Here is a 20,687-nt window from a genome sequence, read left to right as displayed (position 1 = left end):
GCAGGGGAAAACAATAGACTAACAAAAGACCCTAAAAGGGAAAAAGCTGGGAAGGAAGATGTCCATAAGAATTCCAGCACATTCTTAGGAATCTAGAAGACCATGCACATGAATAAGGCTATGTACATGTCCAGGGCTGTGTGTATCTTCAGAAAAGAACTGAAAGAGCCCTAAGTTCTCACCTCAGGCTGACCTTTAGGCTCTGTAGGAGCAGGAATTGAAGGTTAAGGCGAAACTGACAACGGCTTGGCTGAGTGTTCAAGGCATGCCTCAACATTTACAAAGACCTCTTCAGCAAAGACTTGGATACTGCTTTTTCTTTTTTTTAAAAAATTCATTGATTTTTTTAATTGAAGGTAATTGCTTTACAGAATTTTGTTGATTTCTGTCAAACCTCAACATGAATCAGCCATAGGTATACATATATACCTACATGTCAGCTCCCTCTTGAACCTCCCTCCCATCTCCCTCCCCATCCCACCCCTCTAGGTTGATACAGAGACCCTGTTTGAGTCCCCTGAGACATATAGCAAATTCCCATTGGCCATCTATTTTACATACAGTAATGTAAGCTTCCATGTTACTCTCTCCATACATCTCACCCTCTCTCCTCCCCTCTCCCCATGTCAATAAGTCTGTTCTCTAGGTGTTTCTCCATTGCTGCCCTGCAAGTAAATTCTTCAGTACCATCTCTCTAGATTCCATATGTATGCATTAGTATATGCTATTTATTTTTCTCTTTCTGACTTATTTCACTCTGTATAATAGGCTCTAGGTTCATCCACCTCATTAGAACTAACTTAAATACATTCCTTTTTATGGCTGAGTAATATTCCATTGCGTATATGTGCCATAACTTCTTTATCCATTCATCTGTCAATTGACTTCTAGGTTGCTTCCATGTTCTAGTTATTGTAAACAGTGCTGCAATGAACACTGAGGTACAAGTGGTTTTTCAATTTTGGTTTCCTCAGGGTATATGCCTAGGAGTGGGATCGCTGCATCATATGGTGGTTTTATTCCTAAGGACTGGGATACTTATTGGTTCCAGATATTTAAGGAAATCACTGTGGAATTGTTAGTTGACTATTGAGATAACCAAACAGAGACTTCAGAGGACACACAGAACAGAGAACATTGACTTTATATAATCAGTTCAGAAATCACTAAACAAACAATAACAATGACAAATAACGACAAACAACAAGCCATAAGGCTAACAGCCAATCTTTCAACAGAAACTCTGCAGGCCAGAAAGTAGTGACAGGATATACTTAAAGTGATGAAAGGAAAAAAACCTACAACCAAGATTACTCTACCCAGCAAGAATCTCATTCAGATTCGAAGGAGAAATCAAAAGCTCTACAGACAAGCAAAAGCTAAGAGAATTCAGCAGCACCAATCCAGCTCTTCAACAAATGATAAAGGCCCTTCTCTAGACAGGAAACACAGAAAAGGCCTATAAAATCAAATCCAAAACAATAAAATAAATGTTAACAGTATCATACTTATCAATAATCACCTTGATATAAATGGATTAAATGCTCTAACCAAAAGACAAAGACTGGCCGAATGTATTAAAAAAAAATCCCTATATATATACTGTCTACCAGAGACTCACCTCAAACCTAGGGACAAATACAAACTGAAACTGAGGGGCTGAAAAAGCTATTTCATGCAGACAGAGATCAAAAGAAGGTGGGAGTAACAATAGTCATATCAGACAAAATAGGCTTTAAAATAAAGACCATCATAAGAGACAAAGAAGTGAAGTGGAAGTCTCTTAGTCGTGTCTGACTCTTTGCAACTCCATGGACGATACAGTTCATGGAATTCTCTAGGCCAGAATACTGGAGTGGGTAGCCTTTCCCTTCTCCAGGGGATCTTCCCAACCCAGGGATCAAAGCCAGGTCTCTCGCATTGCAGGCAGACTCTTTACCAGTTGAGCCACAAGGGAAGCCCAAGAATACTGGAGTGGGTAGCCAATCCCTTCTCCAGCAGATCTTCCTGACCCAAGAATTGAACCAGGGTCTCCTGCATTGCAGGCAGATTCTTTACCAACTAAGCTATCAGGGAAGCCCTAAGGATACTTCCCTGGTGGCTCAGACGGTAAAGCATCTGTCTATGATGTGGGTGACCCGGGTTCAATCCCTGGGTCAGGAAGATCTCCTGGAGAAGGAAATGGCAACCCACTCCAGTATTCTTGCCTGGAAAATCCCATGGATGGAGGAACTTAGCAGGCTACAGTCCATGGGGTCGCGAAGAGTTGGACACGACTGAGTGACTTCACTTTCATTTTCAAGGATGCTACATAATGATCAAGGGATCAACCCAAGAGGATATAACAATTATTAATATATATGCACCCAACATAGGAGTACCTCAACACACAAGGCAAATCCTAACTACTGTTAAAGGGGAAATTGACAGTAACACAATAATAGTGGGGGACTTTAATACCCCACTCACACCAATGGACAGGTCATCCAGACCAAAAATTAATAAGGAAACACAAGTTTTAAATGATACATTGGACCAGTTGGACCTAACTGATATCAACAGGGCATTTCACCCCCAAACAATGGATTTCACCTTTTCTCAGGCACACATGAAACACTCTCCAGGATAGATCACATCCTGGACCACAAATCAAGCCTTTGTAAATTTTTTAAAAACTGAAGTCATTTCAAGCACCTTTTCTGATCACAATGCTGTAAGATTAAAAATCAGCTACAGGGAAAAACTATAAAAAATACAAACACATGGAGGCTAAACAACATGCTTCTGAACAACCAACAGATCACTGAAGAAATCAAAAAGGAAATTAAAATATGCCTAGAAACAAATGACAATGTAAACACGACAACCCCAAATCTATGGGATTCAGTACAAGCAGTGCTAAGAGGGAAGTTCATAGCAGTACAAACCTACTTCAAGAAACAAGAGAGACATCAAATACACAACCTAACCTAACACCAAAAGCAACTAGAAGAAGATGAAAAATACCCCACCAAAGTTAGAAGAAGGAAAGGTATCATAAAGATCAGAGCAGAAATAAATGAAAAAGAAATGAAGAAGACCATAGCAAAGATCAATAAAACTAAAAGCTGGTTCTTTGAGAAGATAAACAAAATAGATAAACCATTAGCAAGATTCATCAAGTAAAAAAGGGAGAAGACTCAAATCAGTAAAATTAGAAATGAAAAAGGAGATGTTACAACAGACAACACAGAAATACAAAAGATCATAAGAGACTACTATAAGCAACCATATGCCAATAAAATGGACAACTTCAAAGAAATGGACAAATTCTTAGAAAAGTATAACCTTCCAAAACTGAACCAGGAAGAAATGGAAAATTTGAGCAGACCAATCACAAGCATAGAAATTGAAACTATAATGAAAAATCTTCCAACAAACAAAAGCCTAGGACCAGATGGCTTCACAGGTGAATTCTACCAAAAATTTACAGAAGAGCTAACACCTATCCTACTCAAACTCTTCCAGGAAACTGCAGAGGAAGGCAAACTCCCAAACTCATTCTATGAGGCCACCATCACCTTAATACCAAAACAAGACAAAGATGCCACAAAAAAAGAAAACTACGGGCCAATATCACTGATGAACATAGATGCAAAAATCCTCAACAAAATTCTAGCAAACAGAATCCAATAACATTAAAAAGACCATACATCATAATCAGGTGGGCTTTATTCCAGGAATGCAAGGATTCTTCAATATACGAAAATCAATCAATGTGATATACCATATAAACAAAAGATAAAAACCATAAGATTGTTTCAATAGATGCAGAGAAAGTCTTTGAAAAAATCCAACAGCCATTTATGATAAAAACTCTCCAGAAAGTAGACACAGAAGGAACATTCCTCAACATAATAAAAGCCACATACAACAAACTTATAGCAAACATTATCCTCAGTGGCAAAAAACTGAAAGCATTTCCTCTAAAACCAGGAACAAGACAAGGGTGCCCACTCTTAACATTACTTGCCTTTTGACTTTGTTTATGATGTTTTTCTCCAAACATGAAATTTTTATGTACCCGAATTTATCAATCTTGTCTTTTATGGATTTTATATGACACTTAAAAAGACTCTTCCTACTCTAGTATTATTTTTTAAATATTAAATTAGGTGTTATCATTAGGAAAAGCTAGGTAGAGGCTACAAGGAAATCCTCTGCACTATTTTTGCAACTTCTTTGCGATTTTAAAATTGTTTCCACAATGGACTGATGGACTAATGTATGATAAAACAGAGTAAAATGTTAATTGTAGAATACATGCAGTGTGTTTAAGAGTGTTCAACTGCACAATTCTTTTGACTTTTCCAATGTCTGAAATTTTTATAATAAAATATTGAAAAAAACTACGTCTTCTAGTAATTTCATGGTTCCATGTTTTTACATTCAAATTTTTGTCTGAGCTGGAACTTACTTTGGTACAAGGTTAAATTTTTTGTTTTAATTATTTAAGTTATACAAATAAAATATTTTCTGGGTTGGCAAAAATGTCATTTTAAACCAATATACCTTATACGTAGCTTTATGACTTTATTTATAAAATTTAAGTCTTTGATGCATCTAGAATTTATTCTTTTACATGTTACTAGGTAGGAATCATACTATATTTTTAAAGTTACTTTTCATTTATTCATTCAAACCCAATTCCTGTTTATTGGTTCTTAATAGAGATGATGATTATTTTTAACATTCTGCACTTGAAGGTCACCATTATCAATATCTTTCCAGTTTCCTTCATTTTCATTTTATGTTTTACTTTCCCAACATTTTAATTATTTCTGGATCTTTTTTCTGAATTCTTGCCAAGTTTTTCCTGTTAATTCTATTAACCACACAAACTTCTTACTTACAATAAGTTCCAAAACACCATCTCCTTCATCAGCATTTTCTATCACAATGGCTCCAAATCCAAGCTCTCGGATTAACTCGGCTATCACTGGGGGTTGTATGACAGCAGGGTTATACCTCACTTCTGCCTTGCCAGCCATCAGAGCCACAAGTACAGAATATATTCCTAGGAATATTGATAAGAAAAACAAGTCAAATAACATTTCTCATAAAAAGAGTAATCTTTTAAAAAAATATTTATTTATTTGACTGTGCCAGGTCTTAGTTGCAGCATGTGGGATCTAATTCCCTCACCAGGAATTGAACCCAAGTCACCTGAATTTACAGCATGTAGTGTTAGCCACTGGCCCACCAGGAAAGTTCCCAAGAATAAGTTTATAATAGTCTTCTTTTCATTTGACTGTGAAAGGGTTAAGTGAATCTGGAAAAAATTATTTCTTTACTTTTATACAATCTTGAACCCAAATAAAACTATTTGAAAACTAGGCCTCATTTAAAAAAATTTTTATTATGGAAAATTTCAAATACACACACACACTCAAGAGAGAACAACATAATAAACTCAATGTACCCATCTCTCAGCTTCAATAACTATCAGTAATACTGGGTTGCTCAGGAGAAGGCAATGGCACCCCACTCCAGTACTCTTGCCTGGAAAATCCCAGGGATGGGGGAGCCTGGTGGGCTGCCGTCTATGGGGTCGCACAGAGTCGGACACGACTGATGCGACTTAGCAACAGCAGCAGCAGCTCAGGTTTCATGTATATTCCTACCCACTCATCCCTACCCTCTACCCTGATTATTCTGAAGCAAATCCCAGATATCATATAATATGTAAAATTTTAAATATGTATCTCTAGAAGATAAAGACTCCTTTCCTTGGACTTCCCTGGTGGTCCAGTGGTTAAGAATCCACTTGCCAATGCAGAGGATATGGGTTCAATCTCTGATCCACAAGGATCCCATATGCTACAGGGCAACTAAGCCCATGTACCACAACTACTGAGCCTGCGAGCCTCACTACTGAAGCCTGTGTGCCTAGAGCCCGTGCTTCACAACAAGAGAGGCCACCACAATGAGAAGCCCTCGCACTGCAACTAGAGAGCAGCCCTGCTCACCACAACTAGAGAAAGGCCACACACAGCAAAAAATGAAAACCCAGCACAATCAAAATAAATAAATAACCTTTTTAAAAAGACTTTTTTCTTTTAAAAAATAATAATACCATTATCAAACCTAAAATAATTATTCAATATCATCAAACATCCAGGCAATATTCACATTTCCACAACTGTCTTAGAACTGTTTAACACTGTTTGAATTGTGATCCAAATATAAAGTATTTTTAGGAAATGAATATAAAGTATTTTCAGAAACCTGTAAGACAGAGTCCTAGAGAAAAGAACTCATTTACTTAGGAAATTAATGTAATTGTAGCAAAAAATCTAAGAATATACCAACATACACATTATAATATTATCAAATAACAGTCATTTCTCTCTCAAATTGTATTGCCTGACACACACTAATTGAAAATGCTCTTATTCCCACCCTCCAAAAAAAGTGCCACACGACTTAACAAAGCAGTTCATTTTATGGCAGTCATGCTGTTATCTGGTATCAGTATTTTGTTAACAACCACTCCACTTCTCTAGGTCAGCTACTGCTGTCACTTCAAGGAAGAAAATTAATTACATGCAGCAGAAATGGCAGTTCTTTCTAGGAATCTGTGGCACTTGGTTGCTACCTGACAGGGAATAGGAATCAACAGTCCATAGGTCAGCTCCGGGGTTTGATAAAAAGAAAAAAATATCCAAATACTAATTTAATAACAGTTTTTAATATGAAAATAAACTAATATAATCTAAGCTTTCTATATGAAATTGGTTACCAAAAAAGTACTCTTTTCTTTGGAGAAAAAAGGTAGTTATACACTGGGCTTTGTGAGTACCAAATAATTCAGAGGATTGGATCATAGGAAAGTATTGGTGATAAGATAAGGGTATAGGGAAAGGAAAAAAATCTTTTCACTTCAGTTGAATGTAATCTATAGCCAAAAAGAAACAGAAAAATCTGTTTTTTCAAGTTTCAAAAACATTTTATACTTATATAAATTATGGACAATTTTTAAAATTTTTACTTCAAAACACAATTAGAACTTTTTTCTATTCATTTTTAAAAATATAATTCAGGTGAAACTGAGGGAAGACCAGTGCCACTTAATTAAAAAAACAGAAGTGAATATAGGTACACTGTGAATGTTGACCCCAGCTAGGCCAAAGATATTTCTAACTAGGTTAAAAGGTGGTAAAGGAGCAGTAGAAAGTAATTGGAACAATCAGTTTTAGGGATTAAAAAAAAAATCTGTAATTGTTATCTGTAGTAGTCATTGCTTGTCTCATGAGAAAGGCTATATCTGAACTGCTCCTAAAATAGTTGGTTCTAAAGTTAAACAAGCCCCTTGGAAACTTCTTTTTGATTTCATTTTCTTGTAACCTTCCTCCTGCTCTTCTTAATCACTCAAACAAAGTATAATTTAGCCCAGACTGCATTCTAATTAGATATAATGCAAGATGAAATGAAGGATGTAAAAATGACAGAATGTGGACAAGGTAATATTGAACTTAAGATGGCTCTAGTATGTAACAATAAATTTTGTTACCATAATGTTCTGATCTTTACATATAAGGTGAGTCTACTAGCCACAGGTCTGTATTATTACTCTACATAATTTATTTCCCCAATAGTGATGATAAGCTTATACTAATCATATTTATTCAGCCCTTGTGACTATCAGTAAGATACCTAGGGCTAGGGCTACCTGAGTACCAAACCTATGACTTCAGGCTCATTAAACATAATCATCTATCTCTATGGTTAACAAATCTACTACACTATGCTGTGAAGTCCATTAATGTGAGTGCAAAATTAAAAGCTAAAACATCTGAGTGTGACTAAATAAAAAAACGTATTGCAGATTTTCTAAGAATTTGTAACCCAAAATGAAAACTTGTACACAATATTGAGCAACTTTTGAACACTTTTACTGCAAGCAAAGATCAGTGATCAAACTGCTGGAAGAGAACAAATCTAAAACTTGGCTTTGGTCCAGTGCTTGCCCTGGGTATAGTACTACTGAAACTCTGAAACTTACAGATTCTAGCTGTTAGTTTGTTTTTTTTTTTTTTTTAGTTCTACCAGTTTATTGCTACCAACCCATCTCCCTCCACCCTCGTGCACACATGCTCAGTCATGTAATCCCATGGACTTCAGCCCGCCAGACTCCTCTGTCCGTGGATTTTTCCAGGCAAGAATACTGGAGTGGGTTGCCATTTCCTTCTCCATAGCTGTTAGTTTTAAGCATAGCTTTATCAGAAAATTTAGTTTCTTAAAATCCACTGCAGACAAGGTCCATAAAGAATAGTAATCTTATGTGTTTCCTTCTGCTGCTGCTGCTGCTAAGTCACTTCAGTCGTGTCCAACTCTTTGCGATCCCATAGACGGCAGCCCACCAGGCTCCCCCATCCCTGGGATTCTCCAGGCAAAAACACTGGAGTGGGTTGCCATTTCCTTCTCCAATGCAGGAATGTGAAAAGTTAAAGTGAAGTCGCTCAGTTGTGTCCAACTCTTAGCGACCCCATGGACCCAGCCTACCAGGCTCCTCCCTCCATGGGATTTTCCAGGCAAGAGTACTGGAGTGGGATGTCATTGCCTTCTCCTTTCCTTCTGCTATTTGACTACAAATTTCACTGATATTAAAGTGCAGCCATGAGATAAATGAGACAAGAACTATATCTAAGGAAACAAAAACACTAACAAAAACTGGCTATCAGGAAGTCAAGGTTGTCCTGTAAATCACTGATAGTCTTTATGAGGCCTTGGCAAGAAAACTGGCTATCAGGAAGTCAAGGTTGTCCTGTAAATCACTGATAGTCTTTATGAGGCCTTGGCAAGAATCATAAACATGGTTACAAAACACATAAGAGGACAAAAAGGACAAAGTTCTCAAATTAGTACATAAAATAGCAAGTTTTAAGAGTGTCTTACCTTCTTCTCGTCTTAAATTCCGTTCAATGTTTGCTACACAGGAAGCACAAGTCATACCAGTGACCTGTATATAACACTTAGATGAAGTCTTTGGCTCCTCCTTGTCATGAATTGGTGTCATCATTTTGGTGTGAAATTCATTAGTTGAGGTCAAAAGTGGCATTTCTGATGAGGACTGAGCTATTACTACCAATGGCTCATTTGTATCTGGTGGACAGGGAAAGATTCGTTTCATTTGAGGTATTCTCCAGCTGCATCCTCATCACTTATCACAATCCACACCTCCTAGCACTGTCAACGCTGTTGCAGCTGCTGCTGCTAAGTGTGACCCCATAGACAGCAGCCTACCAGGCTCCTCTGTCCATGGGATTCTCTGGGCAAGAATAATGGAGTGGGTTGCCATTTCCTTCTCCAATGAATGCATGCATGCTAAGTCGCTTCAGTCATGTCCAACTCTGTGTGACTCCATGGACAGCAGCCCACCAGGCTCCTCTGTCCACGGGATTCTCCAGGCAAGAATACTGGAGTGGGTTGCCATTTCCTTCTCCAGGCACTGTCAATCCATTCCTTTAAAACTGTCATGGACCTAGCCCTGTGCAATGCTATCTTTACACTTTCCAGGAAGTGACTTCCAAGTTCAACACTGCCCATCCCAATTCTTGGGAAAATCGGAACTAGCTGAATAAACAGAACTTTATATCAAGATCTTCAAGCCCATTATCTCTACCCCAAACTCCAGTAGACAGTGGTTTATTAATAGAAAGCTCTTAGTTTTATAATGAATTTCTATCATTATGTTAATGATTTACATACTGGCAGTAAAGCAATTCGTGTAAGTGGGACAAAAAGCAATCTGCAAAACAGCAATGCAGTACAATGTCATTTAAAAATTGTTAGAGTGCATAGATGAGAACATGCATAAGGAAGCCTAGGAGGGTACATACCAAACTACTAGCAGAGGCTATTTCTGGGGAATGAGGTTATGGCAGGAATAGAATAACAGAAAGATGAACAAATTTCCTCTATAGACATTGCTGTATGTTTGAATTTTAACAATAATACATAGTGTTCTTTAAACTAAAATGTCTTTGGTGGACAATGGAAGAAGAGGCAAGGAGTAAGTCAGCAATAATCTTCATTTTTCACAAAGTATTCAGAGAATTTTTCTGTAGAACGTTTATGGACTGTGAAACAGTGGAAAGCATCTTTCATCCCAGAAGCTCCCCTGCAGTCTTAGCAGAGACTTAATTTATCCATTTCAGTATTAATTACCTCCCAAGAAGGGAGAAAGTATTCTTTTTAGGACATCCATGTACCTGCAAAAAAGCTAAAGATTTTCAACTCTACTGCAGAGATAAGGAGGAAAAGAAGTGATGTGGAAATTTCCACTAACGTGTTACTTCTTTCCCTTGGGCAAAAAACTGATTCAAGTCTATTTGGCTAGTCCATAGAGGAAATCCTGCATAGCAGAGCTAGTTTTTAGGATACTGAAAAAAGGCATCTTTCGAAGAAACTTTAACAAAAGTCTGACCACTTCCATAACAAAAGCCTGACTTCTCAAATCAGTTATAATAAAGGCTCTTAAATTTTGAAATAAAATCACGTGGGGGATCTTGTTAAAATGCAGATTCCTATTCAGTACATTGAGGGTGAGGCCTGAAATTCTGTTCCAATAAGCTTCCAAGTGATGGCAGTATTGCCAGTCTGGGTATAGCAAAGGACACTTTGAATAGCAAAGGATGAGATTCTCCTAATTCCAAAATTAGACAGTCTCTGATCTTATATGTGAATCAATTCAGAAAATGATATTCATTCAGATTATGAGAGTATTATTTAGAACAAAGAGGATAAAATTTACCAAACAGTACCAAAAATTCAAAAAGGAGGCTCATTTGCCCAAAGGAAATAGCTTTGGCTTGGGGGAAAAAAAAAACATTATTTTAGTCTAACCAGGAGCTTATTCATTCTATCATAATTATTATGAAGATTTAAAATTCTGAACTTGGACAGTGAAAAGAAAGATTATATTACCAATTACTTTAAGTCTTATTCCAGAGTAATTTAGTTATTTCAGGTACCAGAAGTAACCAAAACACCATCTGCAATTTCACACTCTAGAAGTACAGTACTGAGTTAAAATAAGTCATAGAGGTAACCCTTTTAGTTACAATGGCATGATTTCTCAACAAAGATTCACAAAATTGTGACCTTTATCCCAGTGAATGTGGCAAGAAGAGCAAATGCTTCCATCTTCCACAGAGGCAGTACAGGTGTTAAAAAGCCAGAGTAAATTAAATGGCTAGTTTCTTTAAATTGGCTTTTCTATAAACTGAAGCAACACTGCTACTGCTGCTAAGTCGCTTCAGTCGTGTCCGACTTCATGCGACCCCATAGACAGCAGCCCACCATGCTCCCCCGTCCCTGGGATTCTCCAGGCAAGAACACTGGAGTGGGTCGCCATTGCCTTCTCCAGTAGCAACACTACTTATGCATAAATTAATTCAAAAGAAGACTGACTCTCCTGCATGTGAGGCAACAATCAGAAAAGAATCCAAAAATTTCAAGAAATGGTTTCCAGTTTGATCCTCAAAACTGGCAGGTTTAGTCTAAAGCAATATGAATAAATATATAATCAGAAAATGGCTTAAAAACAACTATGCTTATGTTTAACTATAAACATCATGTCTGCAACTTACTCTCAAATGATTCAGAAAAAGATACGTGTGTGTGTATTGTGTGTTTGAATATATGTCTATCTGTTGATAGAGAAAAAGAATGATAAATGTGGCAACAGTATTAACAATGGAATCTGAGTAAAATTGGTAAACAGGAATTCTTTGTACTGTTCTTGCAGTTTTTCTCTAAGTTTGAAATTAAAGTTACAAAAAAGGAAAAGGAATTTAATCGAGTATTTCATTTGCTTTAATTGGTTAGTGAAGACAACTTCATATATTATATATCTTTTTATGATAACGATTATATTGGTGGTCATGATAAAAAGTACCTCCTATATTTCTCACTATTTCCTTTATTACCATTTATGGTCCACCCGGGACTGGTATGACATGAGGGTGAAATGCAATGATCCCTCTAAGTCTATAGGAACAGGTTTCAGAGTGGTAGACTATGAAACCTAGACCAGCATTGACACTAGCATTCAGAAAATGGGCAGCCACAATTCTGGTGGCATTTTAAACTCTGAATGATCTATAGCAGAAACACACAATGCAGTCAATTGATATCAACTTTTTACCCCAATAATATGGGTTACTGTAGTCACAATTCATAAGTTATTTTATGGTCACAATCACTTTGCCAAGGTTTTCTACCTTGGCTTTTAACATCATGGCTTTTAACATGTTTGTTATTGTTGCTGCTTAGTCACTAAGCCGTGTCTGACTCTCTTGCAACCCCACGAACTGTAGCCTACCAGGCTCCTCTGTCCATGGGGTTTCCCAGGCACGAATACTGGAGTGGGTTGCCATGCCCTCATCCAAAGGATCTTCCTGACCCTGGGATTGAACCTGTGTCTCTTGCACTTCAGGTGGATTCTTTACCGCTGAGCCACCGGGGAAGTCCAATGACATTGTCTAGAAATTATTCAACTTTTCCATTATATTCACAGCAAGAAATTTCATTTAGGGAATTTCCAGTTTAATTCAAGGCTAGATTCAATTCTAGTGCAAAACAAGTTCACATGGGCAAATTCCATTGGATATACATCTCTGGTTTCAGTTCAAGGTAAGAGCTACCAGAAAACAGGAAGACTTTGAGCCAGTTCTAGAGTCAGGTTAATTAGAATGCCTAAATTTGAAACTACAGCTTAAATTCTACTATTTATCTCTACTATTTTCATTTTATTTTTAAAAGTTTTTGTTTGCAATATAGTTGATTTACAATGTTATATCAGTTTCAAGTGTACAGTGTAGTGAATCAGCTATACATATACATATATCCACTCTTTTTAAGATTCTTTTCCCATATAGGCCATTATGGAGTATTGAGTAGAGTTCCCTGGGCTATTCAGCAGGTTCTTATTAGTTATCTGTTCTATATATAATAGTGTGTATATGTCAACCAAATCTCCCAATTTATCCCTCCTCGCCCTTATCTCCTGGTAACCGTAAGTTTGTTTTCTACATCTGAGGCTCTAATTTTTCCTTTAAAATAACATTTGCTTCTCCCATATTATATATACATAAATACATACAAATATACATATAACCCTGTCACAAAAAACTTAAAATACATAGGAAAGCACAATGAAAACAAATTATCATCTTTATCCTACCACTCACAAATTGTTCATATTCTACCAGGAATTTTATTCATACACATAAATAACATATACATGGCATAAATCCTTATACATGTGTTTATAAGATTTTGACCATATGACTTTTTCACTTGCTTTTTCATTTAACAAAATATCTCAAACACTTTCTCGTGGCATTAAGTATCTTCAACACCATAATTTTTATGGCTTCAGAGCATTTCCTCATATGGAGGTATCATGCTTTATTTAATGATTCTAGTTTCTATGTAATTATGTAAACATCTTTATGCATCCTTATATACGCTTCATATATGCTGCTGACATGTCATATTTCCAAAAAGTGGAACTGCAGTGCCTATTACTCATTTTTCACTGATAAAAGCCAAAAGAATTAGCAAAGTGTAAATAAAAGAACATTAGAAGAATCAAAGGACAAAATGATAATTACCTGACAAGGAAGCATCAAATCCCATGTTTTCTATTGCTTCTCTCAAGGTTTCTGGAGAGGTTAGTAAAGGATCATACTCAACAGTCCCTTTGCCATCGGCAAGTGATACTTGTATGGATTTTACACCTGCCTTTTTTGATATGACACCTTCAATAGACTGCACACAAGAATTACAAGTCATGCCATCAATGTTTATCACAGTTTCTTGAGTTAGAGGCTGGCTAACTACATTCAAAGGACTCTTTTGAAGAGACGAGCTGGAGGGAGAGTTTGAGGTACTCTCAATTTCACTCGCACTACTAACTCTATATTGTCCTTGTGATATGGCCTCTATTGCTTTTCTCAGTGTTTCTGGAGTGACTAAACTTGCATTGTACTTTACTATGGCAGATTTATTCTCTAAAGAAACTACTACACTGCTTACATGTTGGAGTGCAGATAAAGCACTTTCAATATTTGATACACATGATTTACAATGCATGCCATCTATGGTGAAAATGACTGTTGAATTACTGGTGTATGATGGACTCCTTTGCTGTGATCCTTCTGAGGATTTGACTGGTGTGTTCTTTAGACGTTCTATGTCAATAGCTCCCAATTTGAGGTATTTGGGCTGTTTTTTGATGAATGCTGTGAAGCCCACAACTTCAATCTGCTTTTTTATTTCCTCTGCTGTGATAAGATGAGGTTGATAAACAACAGTAGCTTCTTGATTGTCCAAGGAAACTAGTTAATAAAAAGAAAAATATTTAATTCAGTTATTCCTGGGCCACTTCAGAAAACATTCTGTAGACCAAATTAATACCACACATAATTGTTTCTCTCTCATTGTTGTTATTATCCTTTCTTAAAATAATTCTGTTCTTTTCATAATATGTTACTGATGTGGACTAGCAAAAAGCAAAATATGTGACCACTGTATCTGTGGTCTCCAAGTTTCTGCATGCCTGAATAGAAACAGAGGTCAAGAGGACCCTAGGCATGTTGTGTTAAGAACCCTGAACTCCATGAATGCCACCTTGGCTGCCTTTTATGCTAGTTCAAGATTCATGTAACTTTTAATTATAATCATTAACTTTACTTGACATTAATCCTGGGAATACACTGTTTCTCAGACTTCAATGAAGCAGTAACATTCTAGTCCCACGGATTCAAAACCCATGCTTAAAGGAAAATGCTAAAGTTAAAAGACCAAAACAGAAAACCAAGCCTTACAAAGCAATCAAACAAACAATATCAGTCATACTACCTTTAATTCGCTGAACACCTTGCAGTTTCCCAATTTTTCCTTCAATGGTGCTGGTACATGAATGGCAGGTCATCCCTTCCACCTTCATCTTCAGCATGACTTCACCTGGTTGAGCCATACTATAATCTTCACAAGTTCCTAACTTTTTCTCCAGAGTTCCAGTATCTAAACTGAGATCAGGAACCAGCTCTACTATCTGATTGGCATTCACTATAGAAGGGATTATTGTCACCAGTGCAGTTCTCTGCTGAGGGGAAATTTTAATATCTGTTACACCCTTGGTCTTGAGCAATGTGCTTTGGATATGGTCCCATGGCGGAACCAGTGAAGCAGTAACAGTCAGAAACACAGTTTCAGTTAAAACAGGGAGAGGCTTAGGATTATGGAGAAGAGCATCAAAGCCCATGTCATCAATAGCTTCCTGCAGGGTCTTTGGAGTTTGTAGTTTTGGGTCATAAATAATAGTTGCATTTTTTTCTTCCAGTGAAACCTTTTGGAAGGAAATTGCAGAAGTCATTTTAATTAAATTTCATAATATGGGACTTAAAATTATCAATCATCACACCACCGTCAAGAATGAAACAAATAATTAAATCAAATAGAGTTTCTTTATTAGTTCTCATCTTTCCTATTCTCTTTAGAAAGCAGCACATGTCTTGTGTACCTACAGGAATGGTAAAGCTCTATGTAGGTGTACTTGACTCAGGTAATGATCAGGCATTTGAAACGTGCTCAAACACACCCTAGAATTTCATAACAGAGAACAAACTACTCTTCATCTCCCTTCACAAAGTATTCCAACACTCAGCACTCTACCAATTCAAAAGATAATTTCAGGAAAGAGGATCAGCTACATAAAACAAATTGGAAGTCAAGTTTAAAGTTTTTAAAATGTTCAGTTAGGATAAACTTGTTGCAAGAAGAGGTATAAATATGCTGGTTTATGAAAGCAATATTCATAGGGTTTAGTAGCAATATTTCTATAACCTTCTAAGTCACTATAGTCTAGTATTACTTTTGTGCAAAATAAGAACATCTTTATCATTTTTCCTGACTTGATTATTAAAATAATGAGTGTATTCTTAAAGCTCAGCAACTGAATATAATTTAACTACTACCTGGACATCTTACCCTGCATCTTTTTGGGTAACACATGGATTATAAAGATTTATGAAGTAGTCATATACACACACAAATCTAGGTTAAGAGTCAGAAGATTTGAGCTCCAGGGTCAATTCTCCACTTATTAGTTAACCACACTCACTAGCTCTACCATCAGAAAAATGAAGGAATGTGCTCTATTCTCTTCCAGGGTTATTATAAGGATCATATGAGTAAACAGGAAAGAAGTTCTTTGAAGCAGTAAGTCATATAAAAGTAAACACTGAAAAACTAATATTTATCAAACACTTATTATATGTGCCAGGAACTAAGATTCTCATGATACAAAGATGATCATGACATAGTCACAGGGAGCAATGCTAGAACAGAGGACAGAGAAAAAGAACACCCATTCATCCCTGGGAATGTGTGTCAAAAAGGTTTCTTAGGGGAGATAATGCCTGAATGTTAAAGGAATAACAGAAATTAGCAAGGACATTTGAAGCAGGGAACTCATGACAAATGTAAACACAAAGGTAGAGAAAAATGAAAGGCTGCATAATTAGGCAACTGCTTTATCATGGGGGCTCTTGTATGCCAATAATCATTTGTACTTTATTCCATAGGTAATAGAGAGTCATGGAAAAGTTAAGCAGGGGAATGACATAGCTATATTTGCATTTAGAGAAGAATCATTTTGGAGTGATGTGGGTGATGGAACTGTGCTGTCCTGGCTTGGGGTAGTTAAATTAATCTAAGTGTGTTAGTCGCTCAGTCGTGTCCGACTCTTTGCGACCCCATGGATTGTAGCCCACCAGGCTCCTCTGTCCACGGGATTCTCCAGGCAAGAGTACTGGAGTGGGTTGCCATTTACTTCTCCAAATTAATCTATACATGTGTTAAAATTAACCAAACTTAAAACAAGCAAGCAAGCAAACAAACAAAACATTCATAGAACTGTACGTAGAAGTCAATTTGGGGGTATAATTTTAAAAACAAAAATGAAAAGATTAAAAAATTCAGTTCCTCAATTGCATTAGCCACATTTCTAGTGTTCAATGGCCAATGTGGCCGCCACAAGGGACAGAGTAAATACAGAACATTTTCATCATTACAGAATGTTCCATTGGACAGTACTGCTCTATGTATTACTCTACTTTTTCTGATCAAGTGCCAAACTTTTAAAAAAGGGAAGGGGATTTTCCCCCACTCACCCTGCCAAATTTCAATTTACCGAGGTACCCAATAAGGAAGTGCTCTGAAAATTAATTTTTAAAAGCAAAAATCACTTTATCACCCGATGATTTGCTACACTTTTTATTGCCATAGCCTGAACATAAAAAAACAAGGAAACTATGTATACAAAATACTATACAAAAAAGTTGTATTATCCTATGTTGTTTTCATGCTGTAAACCAGAAAGTTCAGTTCAGTTCAGTCGCTCAGTTGTGTCCGACTCTTTGCGACACTTCCTTATTTAGTAACTTCTATTTGTGTGTTTTAAAGCCAGGTCAACCATACCTAGCACAAAAAAATGTTCCCCTTTGGGATAACAGCACTTGACTTTTCCTCTGAATGTTAGATATCAGAGATTTTTCAAGCCAAAAGTCTCAAAGGAAACAAAAACAGGCAGCACCTTTGTGTAAGAGGAAATTCAGTGTTTATCACAGAACTATTCTGGATGCCAAATCCTTGAGCAGGAAGCTAAAATAGCACTTATTTATTTAACAAACATTTACTGAATACCCATTATGTGTTAGCTGCTAGGGATCCAATGGTGAGTAAAAGCAAGCACAGACTCCAAACAACTGGAAATTGCTGGGAGCAGTCTGTCTGATTCTGGATCTGTGCCACTCTCCCTGATCACCACCAACGCAAACCACCTTCGCCTATTCCCCACAGTGCTCCGAAGTTTCAACTGCTTGTTTTTCTTCTCAGAATCTTTCATTAGGAATCAATGTGGTTTGGTTTTGTTTTTTTCCCAGAGGAACTATGTTTCTATTTTATCAATAGTTCCCCTGAAAAGAAACATCCAAAAGTCTACAATCTATAAATGTGGCTCCTATGAAGGACTCAAGAGGGAGCACTGTTCACTATATTTAGATGAAGGTAGGAGTGAAAGAGAAGAAAAGAAACCAAGCATACCCTGTGGCCTCAACAGTATTAACAGTGGTGTAAACGATGCTGTCCATAGGTATTGTAAAGATCCATTATTTTAATGCATAAGGAGTTATTTGTCTACTGAAATGTCTAAAACATGAAATTCAAGCATCGTATACTTTATCTGTATGTAATTTCTGTATAATTTGCATAAATATAAAAAGGTTGCATCATCTATTCTCAAGCAAGAAACTTAAGACAAATCTAAGGGCTTAGGTTTCTTGAAAGACAGTTCTTTTGAGCTCTACCTTTCTATAAAAGGTGTTATAAAAACTGTGTTATTACCACTTCTTGGATTGTTATTAGTATATTTTCTTTTGTGTATTCCTTCTCATCTGATAATAAAAGGTGATCCAATTTCCTATCTGAAGGCTAGGACACTGAATAAATTGCCCAAGAAGCTCAGCAAGAAAATGAAAGAGCTAGAATTCAAATGTAGGTCTCTGTAACTCCAAAGTCCATACTCATTCCATTTATAAATGATGAAGCTAGATGATCTTTGATCTCCTTGAAAAACCAAAATTCTATGCCTGTGATTTGAGAGATTTGTGACTTAAAAATACCTGAAAAGTATGAAATATTTCTAGTGTGTGAACTAAATTTTAGTTCTATGTTTACTTTTCCCCTCTACATTTCATATCTTCTCAAAATAAAAAATGACTAAGAGAATGCATTTCTTTAGGATTTTAGCAAGATTTGACAATTAGTATATTCTAACATTTCCCCATTTTTAAAAGTCACTTTGGGAAAGGTACTTTGCTTTAGCACACTGAAATTCCCTTTTATCTCCCCAGGAGTTGATTGATACGTCCCCATAATAAATTCAGATTAGCATGCTACTAAGCCAATGGGGAAATCTTCAAATGGTTTAAAGCCTACTTTCTAACATTTTCCAAACAACTCAATATAGAGGGATTCAGAGGTTTTGCGGGAGCTTGAAACGATCCTGTCCTTCTACAGATACTAAACTCAGAAAAGTAAAATGATTCATCAATAATCTTGAATTTCTAATATGTCTGATTCTTCTTGCACAACATATTTTGCCAAATAAATATTATATAAAATACATAATAGGAATCCCATTTATATTACATATGTCTTAATACAAATTCTATCACTGTTTGCTGAAAAAAAATATACATATTTTAACTGAGTAACACTCTGATGTTTCAATAAAGGATACTGAAAATTAAAGTATAAGAGTATAAGAGGGAAAGCGGGGCGTTCGGCTTGTGAGCGGGAACTTCTCGGTCGCCCACAGAGAAAGAATGATTTTAAAATGGGTGATGTTGAGAAGGGCAAGAAGATTTTTGTTCAGAAGTGTGCCCAGTGCCATACTGTGGAAAAGGGAGGCAAGCACAAGACTGGGCCAAACCTCCATGGTCTGTTTGGACGAAAGACAGGTCAGGCTGCTGGATTCTCTTACACAGATGCCAACAAGAACAAAGGTATCACCTGGGGAGAGGAGACACTGATGGAGTACTTGGAGAATCCCAAGAAGTACATCCCTGGAACAAAGATGATCTTTGCTGGCGTTAAGAAGAAGGGAGAGAGGGAGGACTTGATAGCTTATCTCAAAAAAGCTACCAATGAGTTAATAGTTGGCCACTGCCTTATTTATTATGAAACAGAAGTGTCTCATGACTTTTTATGTGTTCCATATTTAAATTGATCTCATACACTAGAATTCAGATCATGAACAGCTGATGGAATAATTCTGTTGGACAGTCCTGTTTTAAATAAGATTGGTTTGTGGCTAAACGAATATGGTCAGCTTTTTTAATTTTGATAGTAATTCCAGTTCAACAAGTACTATCACTTTTCCCATTCTAAAGAGATGATTGAACTTGAATAAGGAATATTAAACTTTTTAGGGAGATGGTGCATTCCTTCTCAAACCCTGTAAGAGATTGGTTTTATATTTAGATTTCTATAACTGGTTATATTAATATATTTAAATACTAAAAAAGGTCCCTTCACTGTCTCATAGAACAGAGGAGGATTCACATGTGTTTGAAGTTGTGTTCATTAGCCTGTTAAGGCAAGGATTGAAAATACACTGACAAATTCCACTTTATCTTTTTGGTTTTATAAACTATGCCAATTTAATTAAAATTCTCTATCTAAAATTTAGCCTTTTACTTAATGAAAGACATTTTAGTGTGGTTTATGTATAGCATCAAATAAAGAGTATTTAGCACCTCAAAAAAAAAAGAGTATAAGAGGAAGGCATCAAGTTCTATTGATATTTATTCAATTTGACCAACCTAAATAAAAGTTAAAACTTAAAAACTTTATTTTTTTTCCATTTAATTTTATTAGTTGGAGGCTAATTACTTTACATTATTGTAGTGGTTTTTGTCATACACTGACATGAATCAGCCATGGATTTACATGTATTCCCCATCCCAATCCCCGCTCCCACCTCCCTCTACATCCGATTCCTCTGGGTCTTCCCAGTGCACCAGTCCCGAGCACTTGTCTCATGCATCCAACCTGGGCTGGTGATCTGTTTC

At 36.5% G+C, this 20,687-nt stretch overlaps 1 protein-coding gene and 1 pseudogene across 1 annotated transcript in view; one reads left to right on the top strand and one right to left on the bottom strand.

Moving 5' to 3' along the window:
* ATP7A (ATPase copper transporting alpha) overlaps nt 1-20,687 on the bottom strand; it is a 149,223-nt gene that overhangs the window by 39,334 nt on the left and 89,202 nt on the right. The window contains exons 3-6 of the mRNA XM_020881934.2: nt 14,911-15,400; nt 13,662-14,387; nt 8,938-9,144; nt 4,893-5,056 (exon numbers count right to left, since the gene is read on the bottom strand). Coding sequence (XP_020737593.1) covers nt 4,893-5,056; nt 8,938-9,144; nt 13,662-14,387; nt 14,911-15,400 — 1,587 coding nt within the window. The remainder of the gene's footprint in view (nt 1-4,892; nt 5,057-8,937; nt 9,145-13,661; nt 14,388-14,910; nt 15,401-20,687) is intronic.
* Nucleotides 19,388-19,865, top strand: LOC110130163 (cytochrome c pseudogene; annotated as a pseudogene).

The sequence above is a fragment of the Odocoileus virginianus genome, chromosome X (genome assembly GCF_023699985.2).
Source record: "Odocoileus virginianus isolate 20LAN1187 ecotype Illinois chromosome X, Ovbor_1.2, whole genome shotgun sequence".
NCBI classification, from domain to species: domain Eukaryota; kingdom Metazoa; phylum Chordata; class Mammalia; order Artiodactyla; family Cervidae; genus Odocoileus; species Odocoileus virginianus.
Note: the sequence above shows the minus strand (reverse complement) of the source record. Positions and strands in the feature narration are given on the sequence as shown.